The sequence below is a fragment of the Ceratotherium simum genome, chromosome 10 (genome assembly GCF_057802395.1).
Source record: "Ceratotherium simum simum isolate JZ-2026a chromosome 10, ASM5780239v1, whole genome shotgun sequence".
Taxonomy (NCBI): Eukaryota; Metazoa; Chordata; class Mammalia; order Perissodactyla; family Rhinocerotidae; genus Ceratotherium; species Ceratotherium simum.
Window position 1 is genome coordinate 83,142,591 of NC_141909.1, and position 23,403 is coordinate 83,165,993.

At 41.1% G+C, this 23,403-nt stretch overlaps 1 protein-coding gene across 5 annotated transcripts in view; it reads left to right on the forward strand.

Moving 5' to 3' along the window:
- The window catches only part of CPAP (centrosome assembly and centriole elongation protein), a 73,151-nt gene that overhangs the window by 25,848 nt on the left and 23,900 nt on the right, over positions 1-23,403 (forward strand). For all 5 annotated transcript variants that reach the window (XM_087436362.1, XM_087436360.1, XM_087436365.1 and 2 more), the window contains 3 exons: positions 5,717-5,849; positions 9,994-10,159; positions 19,823-20,065. In XM_087436362.1, the coding sequence (XP_087292488.1) occupies positions 5,717-5,849; positions 9,994-10,159; positions 19,823-20,065 (542 nt within the window). The remainder of the gene's footprint in view (positions 1-5,716; positions 5,850-9,993; positions 10,160-19,822; positions 20,066-23,403) is intronic.

The following is a 23,403-nucleotide window of genomic DNA, read 5'->3' on the forward strand; positions in this document are numbered from 1 at the left end:
CTAGAATGTATTAGGAAGTGTTCCTCTGTTTTTTGGAATAGTTTGAAAAGGATATGTATTAAATCTTCTTTGAATGTTTGGTAAATTTCTCTGGAGAAGCCATCTGGTCCTGGACTTTTATTTTTTGGGAGGTTTTTGATTACTATTTCAATCTCTTTACTTGTGATTGGTCTATTCAGATTCTCTATTTCTTCTTGGTTCAGTTTTGGGAGGTTGTATGAGTCTAAGAATTTATGCATTTCTTCTAGATTGTCCAATTTGTTGCCATATAGTTTTTCATAGTATTCTCTTATAATCCTTTGTATTTCTGTGATATCTGTTGTAATTTCTCCTCTTTCATTTCTAATTTTATTTATTTGAGCCTTCTCTCTTTTTTTCTTGGTGCATCTGGCTAAGGGTTTGTCAATTTTGTGTAGCTTCTCAAAGAACTAGCTCTTTGTTTCATTGATCCTTTCTACTGCTTTTTGGTTTCAATTTCATTTATTTCTTCTCTAATTTTTATTATTTCCCTCTTTCTGCTGACTTCGGGCTTTGTTTGTTCGTCTTTTCTAATTCTGTTAGGTATAGTTTAAGATTGCTTGTTTATGTTTTTTCTTGTTTGTTAAGGTGGGCCTCTATTGCTATGAGTTTCCCTCTCAGGACCGCTTTAGCTGAGTCTCGTATGAGTTGGTACGGTGTATTTTCATTTTCTTTTGTCTCCAGATATGTTTTGATTTCTCCTTCAATTTCATCAATTATCCATTGGTTGTTCAGTAGCATGTTGTTTAATCTCCACATCTTCATCACTTTCCCAATTATTTTCTTGTAGTTGATTTATGGTTTCATAGCATTGTGGTTGGAAAAGATGCTTGTTATGATTTCAATCATCTTAAATTTACAGAGGCTTGCCTTGTTTCCCAACATATGGTCTATCCTTGAGAGTGTTCCGTGCACGCTTGAGAAGAATGTGTAGTCTGCTGTTTTTGGGTGGAGTGCTCTGTATATGTCTAAGTTCATCTCGTCTAATTTTTCATTTAAGTCCACTATTTCCTTATTGACTTTTTGTCTGGATGGTCTATGCATTGATATAAGTGGGGTGTTAAGATCCTTTCCTATCGTGTTGTTGTTAATATCTCCTTTTAGGTTTGTTAATAGTTGCTTTATGTACTTTGATGCTCCTGTGTTGGGTGCATATATATTTATAATTGATGTGTCTTCTTGGTGGAGTTTCCCTTTTATCATTATAGATTGCCCCTCTTTGTCTCTCATTACCTGTTTTATCTTGAAGTCTGTTTTTTCTGATATAAGTATGGCAGCATCTACTTTCTTTTGTTTCCCATTAGCTTGGCGTATCGTCTTCCATCTTTTCACGCTGAGCCCCTGTTTGTCTTTAGAGCTGAGATGTGTTTCCTGGAGGCAGCATATTGTTGGGTGTTTTTTTTTTTTTTTTTTTGAGGAAGATCAACCCTGAGCTAACATCCATGCCAATCCTCCTCTTTTTGCTGATGAAGACTGGCTCTGAGCTAACATCTATTGTCAATCCTCCTCCTTTTTTTCCCTTTTTCTCCCCAAAGCCCCATTAAGTAGTTGTATGTCATAGTTGCACATCCTTCTAGTTGCTGTATGTGGAATGCCGCCTCAGCATGGCCAGAGAAGTGGTGCTTCAGTGTGCGCCCAAGATCTGAACCCGGGCCGCCAATAGCGGAGCGTACACACTTAACCACTAAGCCGTGGGACTGGCCCCAGGTCTTGTTTTTTAATCCATCCCACCACTCTGTGTCTTTTGATTGGAGAATTCAATCCATTTAAATTTAGAGTGATTATTGATATATGAGAGCCTAATGTTGCCCATTTTTTGGTTCATTTTCTGGTTCTTTTGCATTTCCTTGTTTCTCGTCCCATGTATTTCGGACTACCAATTCAATTTGGTAGTTCTGTATGATGATTCTTTTAGTTTTCTCTTTATTTGTCACATGTGACTTTGTTCTGATTATTTGTTTAGTGGTTACCATGAGGTTTGTATAAAAAAATCTCATGGATAAGATAGTCCATTATCTGATGACCTCTTATTTCCTTAGACTAAGTCTATTTGATCTCTTTCCTCTTCCCCTTCTAAGTTATTATTGTCACAACTTACTCCTTCTTGTGTTGTGAGTCTGTGTTTAAAGTGATGAGTTTATATTTATTTTTGGTGTTTTCCTTCCCTTAATCTTTGATTTTGGTAATTAAGTGTTTGCTGACCTATTCTGATAGAGAGCTTTTTTGATTTTCTCTACCTATTTTTCTCCTTGCTCAAAGTTTTGTATCCCCTTTCTCCTTTTTTTTTTTCAGGCAAGGGAGCCTTCTTGAGCACTTCTTGTAGTGGGAGTCTTGTGGCAATGAACTCCCTTAGCTTTCGTTTATCTGGGAAAGTTATTATTTCTCCATCATATCTAAAGGATATTTTTGCTGGATATAGTATTTTTGGTTGAAAGTTTTTGTCTTTCAGAATTTTTTTTTTAATATTTATTTATTTATTTAGTGTGTGTGTGTGTGTGTGCATGCGCGCGCACACGCATGAGGAAGATCAGCCCTCAGCTAACATCCATGCCAATCCTCCTCTTTTTGCTGAGGAAAGACTGGCCCTGAGCTAACATCCGTGCCGATCTTCCTCCACTTTATATGGGATGCCACCACACCATGGCCTGACAAGCGGTGTGTTGGTGCGCGCCTGGGATCTGAACCCGGGCCGCCTGCAGCGGAGCGTGCGCACTTAAACACTACGCCATGGGGCCGGCCCCTGTCTTTCAGAATTTTGAATACATCATTCCATTCTTTCCTACTCTGTAAAGTTTCTGTTGAGAAATCTGCTGAGAGAGTGATGGGAATTCCTTTTTTGTATTATTATTATTTTTTGTAATCTAGCGTCCCTTAATATTTTTTCTTTGTCATTGACTTTTGCCAGCTTTGTTACTGTATGCCTTGGAGAGAGTCTTTTCATGTTGATGTATTTAGGAGATCTATTGATTTCATTCCCTGGTATTTCCAGCTCCTTCCCAAGATGGGAAGTTCTCAGCTATTATTTCCTTGAACAAGCTCTCTGTTCCTTTTTGCCTGTCTTCTCTCTCAGGAATACCTACAATTCTTATGCTGCATTTCCTAATTGAGTCAGGTAGTTCTCAGAGAATTTCTTCATTTCTTTTTAGTCTTAGTTGTTTCTCCTCTATCTGGAACATTTCTGCATTCCTGTCCTCAATAATGCTAATTCTTTCCCGCATATTGTCAGCGCTGTTCTTTAAAGATTCCAGATTTTCCTTTATCTCCTCCATTGTTTTTTTCATCGCCAACATTTCTGATTGGTTTTTCTTTATGGTTTCAATCTTTTGTGAAGAAATTCCTGATTTCATTGAGTTGTCTATCTGTATTTTCTTGTAATTTATTGAGCCTTTTTATAATAGCTATTTTGAATTCTCTGTCGTTTAGATTATAAATTTCTGTGTCTTCAGGATTGATTTCTGGGTGCTTATCATTTGCCTTCTAGTCTGGAGATTCAGTATATTTTTGTATTGTGCCTGCCGATGTTGGCTGATTTTTTCCTCATACTGAAAATATCTGGTTGCAGTTTCCACCCACTGCCACTGGGTGGGGGTGAAAAGCTGTGTGTTCTAAGCCTGCCGCAATCTGCGGGCGCTCTGGCCAACTGGTTGTGCTGAAATGCTGGGCATGTGGGGGGAGGGGCTTTTTCTTTCACCTGCCCAATCCTGGGATTTCTCATTCTTCCCTATCTGCTTTCCTGGGGTGCTCAGATGTTGATGGCACCCCTGCAACAGTTCACTCTCCTCCGTATGGGAATTTCTCACAGGCTGTGAGAGAACTTGGAGAGCAACAGTTTTCCTGCAGAGGCTCACCCCTCCCCCACCTCTCTGGGAGCTGCGCAGACCTGGAGTCACCTATTGAACGGGGAGGGGGAGGATTTCTCCATACCTCTCCCCACTTCCTTCGGGGGTTCCAGCACCTCCTCCTTCAGATGTAAGGCTGTGTGGGTCTCTCAGATGTCTTCTGTGTTGTGTGTGTCCTTTGTTGGTATGAAAATGTCCTTTTTGTAGTGTCTTAGATGGGGAGAGTTCAAAGGAGAAAGCTCAGTCTGCCGTGATGCTCTGGAGGTCTCCTCTTGTGTATTTTTAATATGGTAGAAACATATATTATAACTTGACTCATCTTTTTTGATTAGGTGTATAATATGCATTGGCCCATATAATTAAATTCTTTTTGTTCTTTAAAAATGGTTGCAGAACATTATATGTATGTAGCATAAGTTTATTCAGTAATTTACCTAATGTTAGACAGTTAAATTATTTCTCAGTATTAAAAATAACACTGTTGTGCATATTTTTGTGCAAAACTATTTGTGTGATTTTACAGGTTTGTTAAACTAGATTTTTAGAAGTAGAATAACTGGGTCAAAGGATGGATATGGGTATTTTAGTCTTGTGATATAAATCAGATTTATTTTTCCCAAAGGTAGTTGAAGGACAGAAGTATTTTCCTCTTTTAAATAGAAAATTTGATATTTTTCAGGCTTAATTTGTATTTCTTTGATTAGTGGGGGTAAAGTTTATTTTTGGTGTTGATTAGTGCTTTAGAGCTGTTGTGAATTGCTTATTCTTGTTCTTAAGCTTTTTTTTGTTGTTGTTGTTGAGGGAAGATTCGCCCTGAGCTAACATCTGTTGCCAGTCTTCCTCTTTTTGCTTTAGGAAGATTTGCACTGAGCTAACGTTTGTGCCAGTCTTTCCTCTATTTTGTACGTGGGTCACTGCCACGGCATGGCTGCCAATGAGTGGTGTAGGTCCGTGCCCAGGAACTGAACCCATGAGCCCCGGGCTGCCAGATCGTGGCAGGCTGAACTTAAGCATGGGGCCAGACCCCTTAAACTATGTTTATGTATTGATTTTTAAAAAAATTTATTTAAGAGGCTGGCCTGGAGGTATAGTGGTTAAGTTTGTGTGCTCTGCTTTGGTGGCCCAGGGTTCACAGGTTTGGATCTTGGGTGCAGACCTATGCACTGCTTATCAAGCCATGCTCTGGCAGGTGTCCAACATGTAAAGTAGAGGAAGATGGGCATGAATGTTAGCCCAGGGCCACTCTTCCTCAGCAAAAAGAGGAGGATTAGCAACGCATGTTAGCTCAGGGCTAATCTTCCTCACCATAGAAAAATTTTATTTAAATTATTTCTTTTTATATATATTAATTCATTATCAGATTGAATAATCTTTTGAGGTAGAATAATTTGATTCTGTATTAAATTTAGACTGGTTTCATGTGGAAAGTTAGGCCAATATAGTGTTTTTTTCTTTTTGTTATTGGAAGCATTGCATTTTATTTTATTTTATTTATTTTATTATTTTTTTTGTGAGGAAGATAAGCCCTGAGCTAATATCCATGCCAATCCTCCTCTTTTTGCTGAGGAAGACTGGCCCTGGGCTAATATCTGTGCCCATCTTCCTCTACTTTATGTGGGACGCCGCCACAGCATGCCTTGGCAAGCGGTGCGTTGGTTTGTGCCGGGGATCTGAACCCGGGCTGCCAGCAGTGGAGCACACGCACTTAACCACTACACCGTGGGGCCAGCCTGGAAGCATTGCATTTTAATTGTACAGGTGTTTACTATATTTTTGGCTCTTAGTTTTAATACAGCTAGCTAGTGTTTTTGCTGCTGAAGTCCCTTTGTGAAGTTCAATATTTATGGCCTGTTTTATAGGTGACAGTGCTCGATCTCAAGTTTTGAGAGAGAAAGTTATTGAATTGGAAATGGAAATAGAAAAATTTAAAGCTGAGAACATGTCTTTAGCTAGACTTCGCATTAAACGAGAAAGTGCCTTGGAAAAACTCAGGTAAGTTTGCATTTATAAGTTGGGAAAAATATACAGTGGTTGTAATATCTTTAAGATTATATCTAAAATATTTGAAACAGTTTTTATCAGTCCAACAGTATAAATGAAAAGGAATTGAAATCTATACCACATAAGAATTTTTTTTCCCCTTGGTAAGATTAGCCCTGAGCTAACATGTTGCCAAGCCTCCTCTTTTTCCTTGAGGAAGATTGTCCCTGGGCTAACATCCATGCCCATCTTCCTCTACTTTATATGTGGGATGCCTGCCACAGCATGGCTTGATAAGCAGTTAGCAGGTCCAAGCCCGGGATCTGAACCTGTGAATCCCGGGCCACCGAAGTGGAGTGCGCCAACTTAACCACTATGCCACCGGGCCGGCCCCAAGAATTTTCTGATTGAATCGAATGACCCATTGTGGTCAAAGATGTGTTAAAAAGAGAATTGTCTTAGTGTTGAGATCATAAATTGAAATTTGAAAAGCAGTTTTGAACCATGAATTCACTTGCTACCTTGGCTGTTGTATTAATTTCCTAGAGCTGCGCTAAGTGTGTGTAACAAAGTACACACAAACTGAGTGGCTTAAAACAACAGGAATTTATTTCTTCAGGGTTCTGGAGGGGAGAAATATGCAGTCAAGTCATCAGCAGAGCCATGCTTTCTCTCCTGTCTTCTAGTGGTTGCCAACGATCCTTTGTTGTTCCCTGGTTGCAGCTGGACATTTGGGTTGTTTCTACCTTTTGGTTATTGTGAATAATGCTGCTGTTAACATTGGTGTACAAATATCTGTTCAAGTCTCTGCTTTTAATTGTTTTGGATATATACCCCAGGGGTAGAATTGCTAGATCATGTGATAATTCTATACTTAAATTTTTGAGGAACTGCCATAGTTTTCCACAGTGGGTACACCAGGTTACATCACATTAATTGATTTGCATATTTTGAACTAACCTTGCCTCCCAGGGATGAATCCTGCTTGGTCATAGTGTATATCCCTTTTAATGTGCTGTTGAATTTGGTTTAGTAGTATTTTGTTGAGAATTTTTACATCTATGTTCGTCAGAGCTAGCGGCCTCTAGTTTTCTTTTCTTGTGGTGTCTTTGTCTGGCTTTGGTATCAGAATGATATTAGCCTCATAAAGTGAGTTTGGAAGCGTTCCTTCTTCCTTATTTGAAAGAGTTTTAGAAGGATTGGTATTAATTCTTTTTTGAATGTTTGGTGAATTTACCTGTGAAGCCATCTGGTTCTGGACTTTTCTTTGTTGGGAAGTGTTTGATTATGGAGTCAATCTCCATATTTATTATTGGTCTGTTAAGACTTTCTATTTCTTCCAGATTCACTTTTGGTAGGTTGTATGTTTCTAGGAATTTATCCATTTCTTCTAGGTGATCCAATTTTTTGGAGTATAATTGTTCATAATATGTTCTTTTTGATTTCTGATGCATCTGTTGTAATGTCTGCTCTTTTATTTACAGCTTTATTTATTTGAGTCTTCTCTCTTTTTTCCTTAGTCAATCAAAGAGTTTGTCAATTTTGTGTGGGTTTTTCCTCCTGAGAGTCCCATAATACATATATTGGTTTGTTAGTCAGAGTCTCATAAATCCCATAGGCTTTCTTCACTCTTTTTTATTCTTTTTTTTTGTGAGGAAGATTAGCCCTGCTAACATCTGTCGCCACTCCTCCTCTTTTTTTGCTGAGGAAGACTGGCCCTGGGCTAACAACTGTGCCCATCTTCCTCCATTTTATATGGCATGCTACCACAGCATGGCTTGACAAGTGGTGCGTCGGTGTGTGCCTGGGATCTGAACCCCAGGCCACCACAGCAAAGTGTGCACATTTAACTGCTATGCCACTGAGCCGGTCCTATTCTTTTTTTCTGTTTTCTCCTCTGACTGAATAACTTCAAATTACCCGTCTTTGAGGTAACAGATTCTTTCTTCTGCTTGACTGAGTCTGCTGTTGAAGTTTTCTGTTGCATTTTTTCACTTTATTTATTGTATTCTACAGTTCCAGAATTTCTGTTTGGTTCTTTTTTTTTTATGATTTCTATCTCTTTGTTGAATGTCTGATTTTGTTTCATGTATTGTTTTCCTGATTTTGTTGATTTTCTTTTCTGTTTTCCCTTTTAGCTTACTGAGCTTCCGTAAAACAATTATTTGGAATTCTTTGTCAGGCAATTTGTAGATCTCCCTTTCTTTGAGGTTGGTTACTGGAGCTTGATTGGTTTCCTTTGGTGTGTCATGTTTGCCTGATTCTTCATGATCTGTGTAGCCTGTGTTGATGTCTTTCATTTGAAAGAGAAAACACCTCTTCCTGTCTACAAATTGGTTTTGACAGGTAAAGACCTTCTCTCCTGCTGGATCCCTGGACTGATGAGTCTGCCTCCAAGATTGCAGATCAAGTGGGGTTGTAGCCAGATCATGTGGCTGCTTCTGGGTCTAAAATGGGGTCCACAGTTGGCAGGCCTATTACCAGGGACACAGGCAGGTGTGGTTGCTGCTGGATCCCCAGTTTGACAGGACTGCTTCTGGCACCACAGTTGAGCAGGGCTGGAGCTAAGTCATGGGGCTGCTTTTGGGTCCACTGTTGAGTCTGCAGGCAGTGGGTCTGTTACCAGGGGTGACGATGGGTGTGGTTCCTGCCAGCTTCTTGAGCATCATCCTGCTGGGCCCCTGAGTATCCTCCTGCTGGTTCCCTGGGTGTGCCGGACTACCTCCAGTACCACAGTAGAGCAGGGCTGGAGCTGTGTCACAGGGCTGTTTCAGGATCCATAGTTGGGAGCAAGGTCTGTGGGCCTGTTACCAGGGGCCCAGATGGGCATGGTTCCTCCTGTGTCCTTTGACAGATGGGGCTGGACCTGAGTCCACAGGGGGACCATGCTGTTTTTGGTCTACAGCCTGGGTGACGTTTAGTAAGTCTGCCACTGGGGTACAGGCCTGCCTTCTCAAAGTGGCTGTCCTTGATCTTAGGCTTCACTGGGATTTCTCAACCTCCTACCTGGATCCTAGAGCTCCCACAAAAGGACTTTTTTCCATGAATGGCTGTCAAATTGTTTGTTTGGGAGCATGTGACCCATGGACCTCCTATTCCACCATCTTGCTGATGTCACTCTTCCTATGCTCTTTTTTTTTTTTCTTTTTTAATTTTTTTTTTGTGGGGAAGATTGGCCCTGAGCTAACATCTGTCGCCACTCCTCCTCTTTTTGCTGAGAAAGACTGGCCCTGAGCTAACATCCGTGCCCATCCTCCTCCACTTTATGTGGGACGCCGCCACAGCATGGCCTGACAAGCGGTGTATCAGTGCACGCCGGGGATCCAAACCCGGGTTGCCAGCAGCAGAGCGTGCACACTTAACCCCTATACCATGGGACCAGCCCCTCCCTATGCTCTTAACACAGCATCCAGATGAACCTGGGTGATGACAGTTCTTCTGTTTGACAGTCTCCTAAGCTAAATACTGAAGTCCTCACAGTGGTGTGTATAAGACTAATTAATCTGGGCTTCTGGGTTTTTTTCTTTACGTTTTCTCCTACTGTTCTGTCTCTTGCTCACTCTTTTTTAGCCACACTGGCCTCCTGGCTGTTCTTTGAACACTTCAGGCATATTTCTCCCTCAAGAGTTTTGCATGTGGTGTTCGCTCTGCCTGAACTGTTTTGTTCAGATATCCTCGTGGCTGTTCTCTCACTTCCTTCAGGTTTTACTTCAGACATTATCTCAGCAAGATGACCCCATCCATAATTTCAGTCTTCTACCCTGATATTTCCTAACTCATTCCTTGCTTTATTTTTCTCTTTAACACTTCTAATGTTCCATATATTTTACTTATTTATCTTGTTTATCATCATTTGTCCCTCCCGTTAGAATGTAAGAAGCTTCATGGGAGTATGGATGTTTATTATTTTCACTATGGTTTTTCTAGTACTTGGTGTAGTACTTGATTCATAGTAGATGCTCAATGAATGCTTGTTGGAGGAATGCTTTATTGAGTTAATTGACTGTTATTACAGGACTGTGGATGGAAGATGGATTCACCAAAACTAGCAGCTCTTCAATTACAGGCTATCACCAGTGTTCCATTTTGACACCTCATATGGGTTACTCATATTGAGACGGTCCCCTTAGATGATAACATGGTTTGGTCATTTTAGGAAAGAAATTGCAGACTTTGAACAACAGAAAGCAAAAGAATTAGCTCGAATAGAAGAGTTTAAAAAGGAGGAAATGAGGAAATTACAAAAAGAACGCAAAGTTTTTGAAAAGTATACCACAGTTGCAAGAATTTTTCCAGATAAAAAGGAACGTGAAGAAATACAGGTATGCCAGTTCTTTACGTTATGCTCATATAAGTTAGTAAAGATGACAGCTTTGTAAGAATCTCAGGGTTATTTGATGTCAAAGAGAAACTGGGTATCAATTTATTAATCATCCATTAACTCAACAAATCATCTGTCTGAGACACTGCATCTGGAACATCTTTTGTAGTCTGACTTTTAAAGAGTAAAACATATCACTTCTTTTCGTACTAAAGGCTTCCAAAATAAAGACTATGATAATGACATGGATGAATTAACAAGCCAGGAGTTGGCAATTCACCAGTATAATGTTGTGTTAATCTGTTTGACCCACTACACACCAAATACTGTTAGTTTTGTTCATTTATAATAATTTAAGGCCCGTATACTAACTGTTTAATTCTAAAACTTATAAACTGATAGGCCAAATTATCAGTCCTGTTTATTTCAAACTTAGAAATGGACATGATTAGAGGAATGAGGTAGTTAAAAAGAACTAATGCATTTCTAGCTAGAAGTATAAACCTTGTAAAAAAACGGCCAGTGAATATATTCGTGACATTGGCATATGTAAAGATTTCCAAGAGAAGACACAAAGAACTAAATATAAAAGAAAAAAATGGGGGCCGGCCTGGTGGCGCAAGCGGTTAAGTGCACGCGCTCCGCTGTGGCGGCCCAGGGTTCGCCGGTTTGGATCCTGGGCGTGCATCCACGCGCAGCTTGTCAGGCCATGCTGTCTTGGCGTCCCATGTAAAGTGGAGGAAGATGGGTATGGATGTTAGCCCAGGGCCAGTCTTCCTCAGCAAAAAAAGAGGAGGATTGGCGGATGTGAGCTCAGGACTGATCTTCCTCACAAAAATAAAGGAAGAGAGGGAGGGAGGGAAGGGAAGGAAGGAAGGAAGGAAGGAAGGAAGGAAGAAAAAAGAAAAAATGGATATATTGGACTTCATCAAAAGTAAAACTTCAGTTTACCAAAAGAAAAATTTTAAGACTGTCCATTGCTTATGGCATAAAATGCAAACTCATCTTCCACTTCCATATTTAATTTTTTTTCCATATATCATATTTTAAATACTAGTATTTTTGAGTTCCATGCTTTGCTTTCTTCCTTTCTCATGTAGTACACCATCCTTGAACAGTTTCGTCTGCACACCTGTAGCTTAAGTTATCACATGTCGTGTTGATTAGGGTCTTTAATTCCATTTATTTATTTTTGTGGGGAGAAACATGTGCCATTTTGTTTTGGTTAATGCTCGGTTTATTAAATCTAATATGTTAGACTTTAACAATCTATTAAATTTTTTATTTCAAAAGGTAATATATTCCTGTTCAGAACGTAAAAAAGGATGTGCAGTGAAACTTCTCCCTCTCCCCCTTGCCCTGGCCCCTAATTCACCTCTCTTTTAAGGCAAGCAATGTTACCAATCTCTTGTATCTTTCCAGAGAAATTCTAAGCAAATACATATATATATTCTTTTTTTTTTTTTTTTTTAAAGATTTTATTTATTTTTATTTTTTTTCCCCCCAAAGCCCCAGTGGATAGTTGTATGTCGTAGCTGCACATCCTTCTAGTTGCTGTATGCGGGACTCGTCCTCAGGATGAACGGAGAAGTGGTGCCTCGATGCGCACCCGGGATCCGAACCCGGGCCACCAGCATCGCAGCGCGCGCACTTAACCACCAAGCCACAGGGCTGGCCCCATATATATATTCTTAATTTTAAAAAAAATTAATGGTGGTATACTGAAATCATTCTATATCTTAACATAAAGAGCATCATCTTTCTTTATTTTACCATTGAATAGAATTGCATTATATGGTTGTGCTATAATTTACTTAACTAAGCATTTATGTTATTTCTGTTCTTTTTCTGTGTATAAGAAGTGCTGTCTTAAATAACTTTGTACATACATCACCTCTCATTCTTCTACTTAGTCATTCAACACATGGTTATTGAGTACCTACTATGTAGCAGGCATGTCCTGGGAATACGGTAGTGAACAAAACAAATTCATCCTTGCCCCCTTGTAGCTTACGTACTCAAGTATATCTGCAGGAAATATTCCTGGAAGTGAAATTTCTAGGTTATAGGGTATGAACATTGGTAGATATTGTCAGATTATCCCTCCATAAATGTCATGCCAATTTTTAATTCTACTAGCAATTATTAGAGTGTTTTTTGCTCTTTGCCTAAAAGGTAAAAGATTAAAAATTGATATTAAACTTAATTGAATTTCTTTTAAATAATCGATTAAGATTATAGATTAAATAATGTATAATGCAGTAGTTAAAATCAAATTCAGCTATCAGAAAACTTTTCGCTAAATTAAAGCCATAGCCTATTCTAAAATATCTGCACAGTGGGTTTGTCATTTCATTTTTCTTGTTTCCTGATCTCCTAGGAGTAGAGCAGTACTTATTTTGATGCCTTGCTATGTTAAGAAAATTTTATGAGACCTGAAAAGAAAGAAAACCTCAGACTACCTAAGGTTATAAGATTGATTCTCCCCACCTTCCCCTCTTTCTCATAGCTCGGGACCTGATTACTTCTTCCACTGTGATTCAAACCAGAGCAGACGAGCTTTCTTGATATGGTTTACTTTACTTTATGTGAATAACACATAGATTTTACGTTCTTGCAACCTGGTACCTTTCCCTCAAATATTGTGTCTTTTTATTCTCTAAGCCTGTTCTGTCCAGTCTGCTAGCCATTAGCCACCTGTGGCTATTTAAATTGAGGTTAATTGAAATTAAATAAAACCAAAAATTCAGTTTCTCAGTCACGTTAGCCACAATTCAAGGTGCTCAATTGCCATGTGTTGCTGGTAGCTATCACATTGGACAGTGGAGGTCTAGGACATATCCATCGTTGCAAAATGTTCTGGAAAGTGTTGATCTAGAGGCCTCATCTCCTGGGTTCTGGATAGTGTTGATCTAGAGGCCTCATCTCCTGGAGATGAGTTGGGTTGGTGAGTTAGCTTTCCTGTTTAGGATGTTAGACTATTTCATAACTCATTCTTGAATTTTCCTTCTACTTCGTTAGTGTTGATTTAAGTGTTGGACCCTTTTCATACTTGGTTATCGTGGGCGACCAGGGTTATTTATTATTTCTTTCTATTTTGGGTACATTTCCTTCTTTCTTTACACTCTTTGGCTTATTCATAGTTTCCTGTATTTATCCTTCTTTGTGCTTCTACTATGGAAACACAATCTTTATTTTTTTATTATTACTTTTTGTTTTTGCTGAGGAAGATTCCCCCTGAGCTAACATCTGTCGCCAATCTTTTCTGTTTTGTGTGTGGGTTGCCACCACAGCATGGCTGACGAGTGGTGTAGGCCCGAACTGAACCCGGGCCACCGAAGTGGAGCGTGCCAAACTTAACCACTAGGCCACTGGACTGGCCCCTGGAAACACTTTTTTTTTTTTTTTTGTGAAGAGGATTAGCCCTGAGCTAACATCTGTTGCCAATCCTCTTTTTTCTGAGGAAGATTGGCCCTGGGCTAACATCCGTACCCACCTTCCTCTACTTTCTGTGGGACACTGCCACAGCATGGCTTGACAAGCGGTGCATCAGTGTGCGCCCAGGATCTGAACCTGTGAACCCTGGGCCGCCAAAGTGGAGCGTGCGCACTTAACTGCTGTGCCACTGGGCTGGCCCCCTGGAAACACATATTTTAAAAACAGATATATACTTAATAGAAAACAAACCTTTCTTTATTGATACTCTTCTACTTATTAAATCATTAAAAGATTAAAGAGATGCTATAGTTAACCTTCCTTTATATTATAGTTGTTTTTAAAAATATTAACTCTCTTCTTTTGAGAATTCATTCAGCAAATTTGTTGAACTCTTTATGACTAGATACTGTTCTAAGCACTGGGGAATTGTTGATGAATAAGACATTTCTGTCCTCCTGGAATTTATATTCATCATTATTGACTTACAGCCTTTCACAAACTCAAGTTACTCTAATTAATTATAAAATTTCCTTTTTGATAATCAAGTGGTCCCAACTTGTCCTTTAGCATTGCCATTGCCCTTGAATTTTTGAAAGTATCCGTGCTTTCTGTAACAACTGGTTATTTCAGACCACCTGGTTTTTTCTTCTTTTTTTTTCCCCCTGAAACCTACCCCAGATCTGAATTAGCCATCCTCCAAGGAGCCCTATTCCTTTTATTCTACCATTAGGGATTCACCTGAAGATTGGCAGTAGACCTCCGTGCTCTCCTTGCTATTGGGTCCTGTCCCAGTGGCAGAGCTGGGGAAGGGCAGTGTCTCTTTGAAATCATGAGTTCACATTGATTTTTCTCTTAATCATGTAACTTTATTCTGATTTTCTTAGAGTGAGGTTTCATTGACAACTTACACATGGATGTTCAGTCAGATCTTTGCTGCACTACAGACCTGTGTATCTGTTTCTTCGTTCAGCCGATATTTGAGGGCCCAGGATTGTGAGGTGCTGTCTAGTGAGGTGGCCAGCTCTATTTGAGAGTTTCAAACTTAACTTATCCTGTACCTACTAACTCTGCCTTTCCTTTTGACTTTTTACCCATTCACTTGGTATAAAAATCTGGACCTCTTTCAATCCCATCAGACAGTAAGTTCTTTTGACTTTATCTCCGTCATATCTTTTCTGTCCTGACCTTTCTCTTCCCCCCCAACTCCTTCCATGTCTAACTTGTGTCTTTGTTCTTCATTTGTCTCTTAGCTTCATTTCTGTCTCTCCTTCTTTCCTGTCCACTTCTGTCCTCCTCTTGCTGTCAGAGTGATCTTTTGACATAAAACTTGATGTTCTTCTCCTGTTCAAAATCCTTCAGTTGGCTTCCTCCTGGAATAAAATGCAAACTCTTTCACATGCCATACAAGACCCTTCATAGTGATGTTCCTTCCTCCCTTCCAAGTCTTGCGCTTTTCCCCTGGATAGATCCTTTCCTCAGCCTTTCTTTCCCATCTCTGCATTCGTATGTTGTATTTTCTCTGTCTCACAGTAACCTTTCTCTTTCTGCTTATTTGTCTGATGTATTGGTCTTTTAGTGAAAACCTGCTTCAATAAGCTTATCTTTGATTATGTTTCCCATACCTTTAAGATTGGACAGCTTCTATTCCTCCAGTTACTAATACTTGCAATCTCTAGTAGTTATTTTAAACCCTATTTCCTAGCCTTTTGTGACCATGCAAATGAATATTTGTCACTCCCTCTATTACTCTGACCCCAATAAACTTTCATTCCCGTTAGGACTTTCAAATCCATTGATCCTACTCACCTGACCCTATGTTCTTTTTTTTTTTTTTTTTTTAAGAGTATTTTTATTTTATTTATTTATTTATTTTTTTGTGAAGAAGATCAGCCCTGAGCTAACATCCCATGCTAATCCTCCTCTGTTTGCTGACGAAGACCGGCTCTGAGCTAACATCTGTTGCCCATCCTCCTCCTTTTTTTTCCCCTCAAAGTCCCAGCAGATAGTTGCACGTCATAGTTGCACATCCTTCTAGTTGCTGTATGTGGGACGCGGCCTCAGCATGGCCGGAGAAGCGGTGTGTTGGTGCGCGCCCGGGATCAAAACCTGGGCCGCCAGTAGCGGAGTGCAAGCACTTAACCGCTAAGCCACGGGGCCGGCCCTGACCCTATGTTCTTGAACCCCAGAGTCAATCGCTATAATCATTACTTTAAATATGTTCTTTACTCCTCTTTCTCAAGTCATCAGATTTTGTTTGGCAAAACTACAACCGTGCGTTTCCTGCCTGCTCCATCTCTGTGCCCATAATGCTTAATTTAGCTGGAAGAAAAATTTCACAGGGAACAGGCTCACTCTAAAGTCATGAGCAGGGGGCTGGCCCCGTGGCGTAGCGGTTAAGAGCGCGTGCTCCGCTCCTGGTGGCCTGGGTTTGGATCCCAGGCGCGTACCAACACACTGCTTGTCAAGCCATGCTGTGGCGGAGTCCCACATAAAGTGGAGGAAGATGGGCACAGATGTTAGCTCAGGGCCAGTCTTCCTCGGCAAAAAGAGGAGGATTGACATGGATGTTAGCTCAGGGCTGATCTTCCTCACGAAAAAAAAAAATAGTAATAAATAAAGTCATGAGCAGGAACCACCAGTGGGCCTGCAATATTTCCATCCCACCTCCTCTCCCACTCTCCTAGAGGACCATTTCATATTTTCCCCTTCTCAAACCTCCCACTCCGTGGCCTCACTCTCCCCTAAAGACTCTGCTTTCTGCTTGGCTGAGAACTTCCCACTAACCCTACCCTTGGTGCCGCCTGTGGCCTCTCAGCCCATGTTCTCTGCCTCCCTCTTGTGTGTAGATGTACTGTCCATGCTTATAGATAAAGCCCTGCTTACACACCAGGTCTTACCCCTTCACACCTACACCCCTGCTCCAGCATTTCTTCCCGCTCTCTCCTACACCGTCCATCTTCCACTCTCTACCTAATCTTTCTATCAGTGTATACCCTTGCTGTTACTTCTTAAAACCTCTCCACGCCCCGTGTCAGCCACAACCCTATTTCTTTGTTTCTTTGCAGCCAAACTCCTTGAAAGTGTTGTCTATATCACTGTCTTCAAGTCTTGCCTCCTGTTCTCTCTACACACACTGCAATCAGGCTTCTATCCATACCACTGTGCTGGAACTGCCCCTGTCAAAGTCACCAGCCCCTCCCGGATGGTAGACCCGGTGCCCAGTTCTTGGTCCTCGTGTGGCTTGCCCGTCAGCAGCACACGACTCCTCATCATAGGTTTCACTCGTCTGACTCTCAGGATACCTGATGCTTGGGCTTTTCCCCTCATTGGGCTGCTTGACTCGTCTTATTCTCTTTTGCTTTTTTCTTCTCTTTAACTTGATGGTGGAGTTCATCCAACAGAGAGGAGAGTCTATCCTCCCTTGGTGACCTTATCTAGTTTCATGGCTTAAATTATGATTTATATGCTAAAGATTCCCAAACTGAAATCCTGGCCTAGACTGTTCTCTGTACTGGTCTGGTATATCTGACTAGCTACTAAACATTTCACTTCAGTATGTCTCCAAGTAAACTCCTGATCTTCCCTCCCTCAGTCGTCTCCCATCTCAGATGAGGGCCACCCTGACCTTCCCTGTACTCGGGCCAAAAACCAGAATCATTCTCTTTTTCTTATACTCTATGCTGTTCTGTCAGAAAACCTACCCAGATTTGAGTTGCCATCTCTGAGTTAACCTGGCCTCTGCTGTCACCCTTGTCCCTGTGGTTTCTTTGTCATGCAGTGGCCAGCGATCCTTTCATTAGGAAGCCAGGTCACGTCCCCTATCTGCTCACAGTCCTTCCATGGCTCCCCGTTTTGCTTTTATAATAAGAGCCCCGGTCCTCACAATGGCCTGAAGTTCCTATGTGATCTGGTGCTCTTTTACCTTTTTCACGTCATCTCCTACTTCCCCTTGTTTATTCTGCCCCAGTTCACTGGCTCCCTTGCTGTTCTGTAGCTGTGCCAGGCACCCTCCTTCCTGGTGTGTTTGCTGGTGCTTCTGGACAGCCCTGGACAGCCACGTGGCTCGTTCTCCACCTCCTCCAGGTCTTTATTCCCTGAGATCCACCATATTTAACACTGCAGCTCACTTTCCCTGCACATGCCTCCCTCCCCAGCAACACTGATTCCTCCTACCTACCCCGCTTTTTCTTCCATAGCCCCGTGCCACCTTCCAAAATAATTCTCCCTGCGATCTTTGTTTTGTTCTTTGTATTTCAAGGACCTATAACAGTACCTGATAGTTGATAGGTATTTTATAAATATTAGTTGCTATTGAATTCTTTTTTGACTTTATTGAAGAATAATTGAAAAATATAATTGTATATGTTTATTTTTTTTTAATTTTAATAATGCATTTTATTTAACCCAATCTATCCGAAATATATATTTTTTGTGTGTGAGGAAGACCAGCCCTGAGCTAACTTGCGATGCCAATCCTCCTCTTTTTTGCTGAGGAAGATCGGCCCTGGGCTAACATCCGTGCCCATCTTCCTCTACTTTATATGGGATGCCGCCACAGCACGGCTTGACAAGCAGTGCATCAGTGCGCGCCCGGGATCTGAACCTGTGAACCCTCGGGCCACCGAAGTGGAGCACGCGCAGTTAACCACTGTGCCACCAGGCCGGCCCCCAATCTATCCAAAATATCATTTCAGCGTGCAATCAATATAAAAATTATGTCTTATTTTTATGTTTTTATGCTCTTAACACATTTTTATTTTTTTATTGCAGTAACGGTATAATTATATATTTAAAGTATACATTGTGATGGTTTGATATACATTGTGGTGTGATTATCAAGATTAAGATAATTAACCATCACCTTACATAGTTAACTCTTTTTTGTGCATGTGGTAAGAATGCTTAAGATCTACTCTTAGCAACTTTCAAGTATACAGTACTGTATCGTCACCATGCTGTATGTTAGCTCCACAGAACTTATTCTTATAACTGGAAGTTTGTATCCTTTGACCTACATCACTCCATTTCCCTCTCCCTCCAGCCCCTGGCTACCACAATTCTATTTTGTTTTTATGAAATTGGCTTTTTTTCTCTTAGGATTCCACATATAAGTGATACCATACAGTATTTGTCTTTTTCTGTCTGGCTTATTTGCCTTTGAATTCTTAACCTATTTAGACTTATATGTACCATTTTAGTATTAATAGGTCTGTTTTCCCACATGGTAAAAATGCTTACCAGTTAGAAATTGCTCATTTATTGATTATACTCCACAATTTTATAAATAGGGAGGCTGATGTTTAGGGAGGTTAATGACCTTATTTCAAGAGCTTTCGAGGCACAGAATGCGGATTTGAGCCTTGCTCTCACCCACATCCCGAGTCCATGCTCTATGTGATATAACACCCCAAGGAAGAGTCCTTTGAGCCCTAGTTTCTTCCGCTGTCCCGTAGGCTACTTTGTTGGCTATTGTGAGGCTTACATGAGAAAGGATGGATGTCAGGTTTTACATGTGTATTCATGAGGTGGTTAGGGTTCTTCACTGCCTTCAGTCTCCTATCGGAGTGGGTTCTCAGGTGGTGGCGAATGCCTTCTTGCTTCTGTCTATAGTCCTTTCCTCAGCTCTCAGCCACTCATAATTTGCCCTACATAAGCTGTGTAGGTGACTAATCTCTCCTTACTTCTGATGTCAATCTTGCTTTCTATTTGTACAGTTGCAAATTGCTTCTAGACATTTCCAGGAGTTTCTTCACTTACGTCATTTAGTTCATCTAAAACAACTTACTTTCTTAAAACCTGTTTCTTCTTATGAATTCCAGAAAGAATCAGTTTTCAGGGCTGGTAGTTTTGACTTTGTATCTTTTATTCTTCCCTTTACCTTAGCTCTTCCTTCAATTAGTCATGAATTCCTATTAATTTTTTCTTCACCAGGTATCCCCCATTTATCTCTTTCTTTCTATTTCAGTTACTGTCTGAGTTTATACCTTTATTACCTCATGGCAGTGTTATTGCAGTGAACTCCTTTTTCTCCTGACTTCTGGAATTAATTTTGTTAACGGTATGAGGTAGCCTGAACCCCTATTCCCTTCCTGAAAATCCCAGTGTTATTGAAATGTAATTGACTAAGCCTTCCCTTTTCTACTGTCTGTGGTATTCTGTTGCGTTGATGTGTCTCTTTTCTTCTGTTGCATTGTTGTAATTCTAGTAACTCTCTTTTTTTTGAAAGGCTTTGAAACAGCAGATAGCAGATTTACAGGAAGATTTGAAAAGAAAGGAAGCAAAATGGTCAAGTACACATGGCCGTCTTAGAAGCCAGATAGAAGTATTGGTCAAAGAGAACACAGACCTCCGGGAAGAAATAAAAGTGATGGAAAGATTCCGACTAGATGCCTGGAAGAAAGCAGAAGCTACTGAGAGCAGCACCAGGACAGCCCAGTGTGTGACTGCTGCGAATAAAGATGGATCCATGGTGGGTTTGGAGGCCAGCTGGTTTTGTCAAGTGAGGGGAAGATGTTAAATATTTGAGCAGTCAGATTCATAGAGACAGAAAGTAGAAGGGTGGCTGTCAGGGCTGGGGGAGCGGAGAATGAAGAATTGTTGTTTGATGAGTGTAGAGTTTGAGTTTTGCAAGATGAAAAGAGTCCTGGAGATGGATGATGGTGATGGTAGCACAGTGTGTGAATATATTTAATACCACTAACCTGTACACTTAAAAATGGTTAAATTAAGATGGTAAAATTTTTTTTTTTTTTGGTGAGGAAGATCAGCCCTGAGCTAACATCTGCCAATCCTCCTCTTTTTACTGAGGAAGACTGGCCCTTGGCTAACATCCATGCCCATCTTCCTCCACTTATATGGGACGCCGCCACAGCATGGCTTGCCAGGCGGGGCGTCGGTGCACGCCCGGGATCGGAACCGGTGAACCCCGGGCCGCCACAGTCGAGTGCGCGCACTTAACCGCTTGCGCCACCGGGCTGGCCCCAAGATGGTAAATTTTATGTTACATATATTTTACCACAATAAAAAATGTTTTGAGCATTGCTGTACAGGAAGTCTTCAAATTCATTTTTATAATTCTTATAAAGGAATTATGCCACAATAGGCAGATAATCTCAGTTAAAACAGGCCAAGTGAAGTTTTTGCAGAGAGTCACATGTATATGATCCTTTTGAATCAAGTAATTGGTCTTTCATTCATCTGTAGTCACAACTGTGGTGTGCCAGACGCTGTCTTTAGGCACTGGGGATAAAGCAGTGAATATAACAGACCGACTCCCTGCCCTCTTAGAACTTATATTCTCGTGGCAGGAGAAAGACTATAAATAAGATAGATAAAATATGTGGTGTGTGGCATAGTGACAAGAAGTAAGGAGAAAAAGCAAGGAAGTGGAGATAGCTGTTGGAGTTAGGGGTTTTGAGTTTTAGATAGGATGGCCCAGGAAGGCTTTACTGAGAAAGTGACATTTGAATCATGCCCTGAGGAGAGGCACAAATAAGCTAGGCTGAGCCGGGGTGAGGAGCAGAGCAAACAGAGCAGCCCTGAGGCCTGCAGGCTCTCTGCCTGGTGGGCCTGATGATGAGCAAGGCCTGAGGCTGGTGTGGCTGGAGCAGACTAAGTGAGGAGAATACTAGAGGATGATATCAGAGATGTGACAGAGGGTGGTGGGTACAGATTTCATTAGGCCTTAATAGATTCCTGTAAGCACTTGGGCTTTTTCCTCTGAGTGACATGGGGAGCCCTTGGAAGGCTTTGACTGAGGGGTGGCCTAATCCTTTATTTTAGTTAGCTCACTGTCTCTGCTGTAGACTGAAGAATAGACTGAAGAGGGAGTATGGGGATTGTTGCAGTAATTCAGACCAGAAATGATAGTGGCTTAAACTGGGCCTGTGGCAGTGCAGAGTTGAGGAGTGGACAGGATTTACTGATGGACTGGATATGGGGTGTGACAGCAAGAAAGGAGTCAAGAATGGTTTCCAAGTTCAGTACAGTTTTTTGGCCTATTAGAATTTCCATTTATTATGAGGGACCACAAGAAGAGAGCACATACTTCTTGGGGGTGTGGATATTAGAAGCTCAGGTTTAGACAAGATAAGTTTGAGTTGCCTGTTAGACATCAGGTGGAGATGTTAACTGGGCAGTTATACATATATCAGGAGAAGGTCAGTTGGAGCTAGAAGTTTGGGGTCATAGAATGTGTGGTAAAGCTGTGGACTGGGAGAGATCACCAAGGCTGAAAGTGGATAATGAACAGATCCAAGTACTGATCCAGATTGTGAAAAGAAGGGGAATGCGGAGGATAAGCAACCAGCGAGTATGAAGTAAAGGAGGCCAGTGTGGTGTCCTGAGAGCCAAGTAAAGAAAGTACCTCAAGGAGAATAGAGTGGCGAGCGGCGTCAAAGATGCTGCTGAGTAAGATGAGGACTGAAAAGTGGTCATTGGGTTTACCAAGCAGAGATGTGCTGAAGACAAAAGCCTGTCTGGATAAGAGAATGGGAGGTTTCAGACAGAGTGTAAGAACTTTGTGGAGAAGTTGTGCAGTAAATGTAAGGAGGTGGGGTAGTGGCTGTAGGGGAAGGTTTTTTTTCTAAGATGGGAAAATTAACAACTATTTGTGTATTGGTAGAATTGATTTAGTAGAGAGGAAAATATCGACACAGGAGAAAGTGAGAGAGTTGTGGAAGCAATGTTCACGAATGAGAGAAGATGGGATTTAGGGAATGAATGAAGGAGCTGGCCTTGGCCAGGAGCACGAACAGTTCATGCCTAATAACAGAAGGTCTAAGGTATGGGCTCTGGGCTAGAGGTGTGGTGCCAGTTGGTAGGAAGTTCCCTCCTAAGGCTTTAACTTTCTCAGTGAAGTGGAAAGCACAGTCATCAGCTGAGAGTGAGGATGGAGAAGGAGTTGTAGGAGGGTTGAGGAGATGGGAGAAAGTGTGAAATAGTTGTCTAAGAGAGTGGAAAGCAAAGGGACTGGGGAAGTGTAGTGTGGTTCTTGGGGTGCATTGGGAGCCCATGTAGGTTAGAGACCATATATTTCAAGTGAGAATTGTTGACATTAATTTTTTCTTATTCAGCTTTTTGGGTGTAGGGTGGTGAAGAGTTATAGTTTAGAAGAGGTGTGGTCATCCAGGTGACCAGAGAGTAAGAGAGGGGCATGGAAATAGACTGAAATAATAGACTGAAAACTCCTGTGGATCAATGAATTGTAGGACCCTGTCGGCTGTAAGCGTTGTTGTAGTCAGAGGAGTGAGCTGGAAGGACAGGATATGGTAGTCAGAAAGTAGAATTCTCTCCCCCTCCCCAAACATTTTATTATGAATCTTCCCCAAATAGACAAATTTGAAAGAATAGTACAATGAACACCTGAATACTCACCTAGATTCAACCACTGTTAACATTTTGCCATATTTGTGTATGTGTAGTTTGCTGAACCATTTGAAGGTAATTGCAGAAATCATGGCATCTCACCCCTAAATACTTCAGCATTTTATTAAATGACATTGGATTTTTGAATAGACCAGGCTAGTAACTTTGTAGAATGCTCCGCATTCTGGATTTGAATGCTTTGAAATTAGGGTTATTGATAATTGCGGGTATTGATAATGACTAGTTCCAGAGTTTGCGCATTGGAGTGCATGGCTGAGGTAGGATCGAGTACAAATTGGAGGAGGAGTAGGTCAAGAAACGGAAGTGAAGGCATTGCAGTATCATCTCCTGGCAAGGAGGGTACATGGTGGGTGACATGAGACTCCGAGCTGGGGTGGGGTGGTTAGGGAGGAGAGAAAGAGGTTTGGTTTGGAAGCAGTG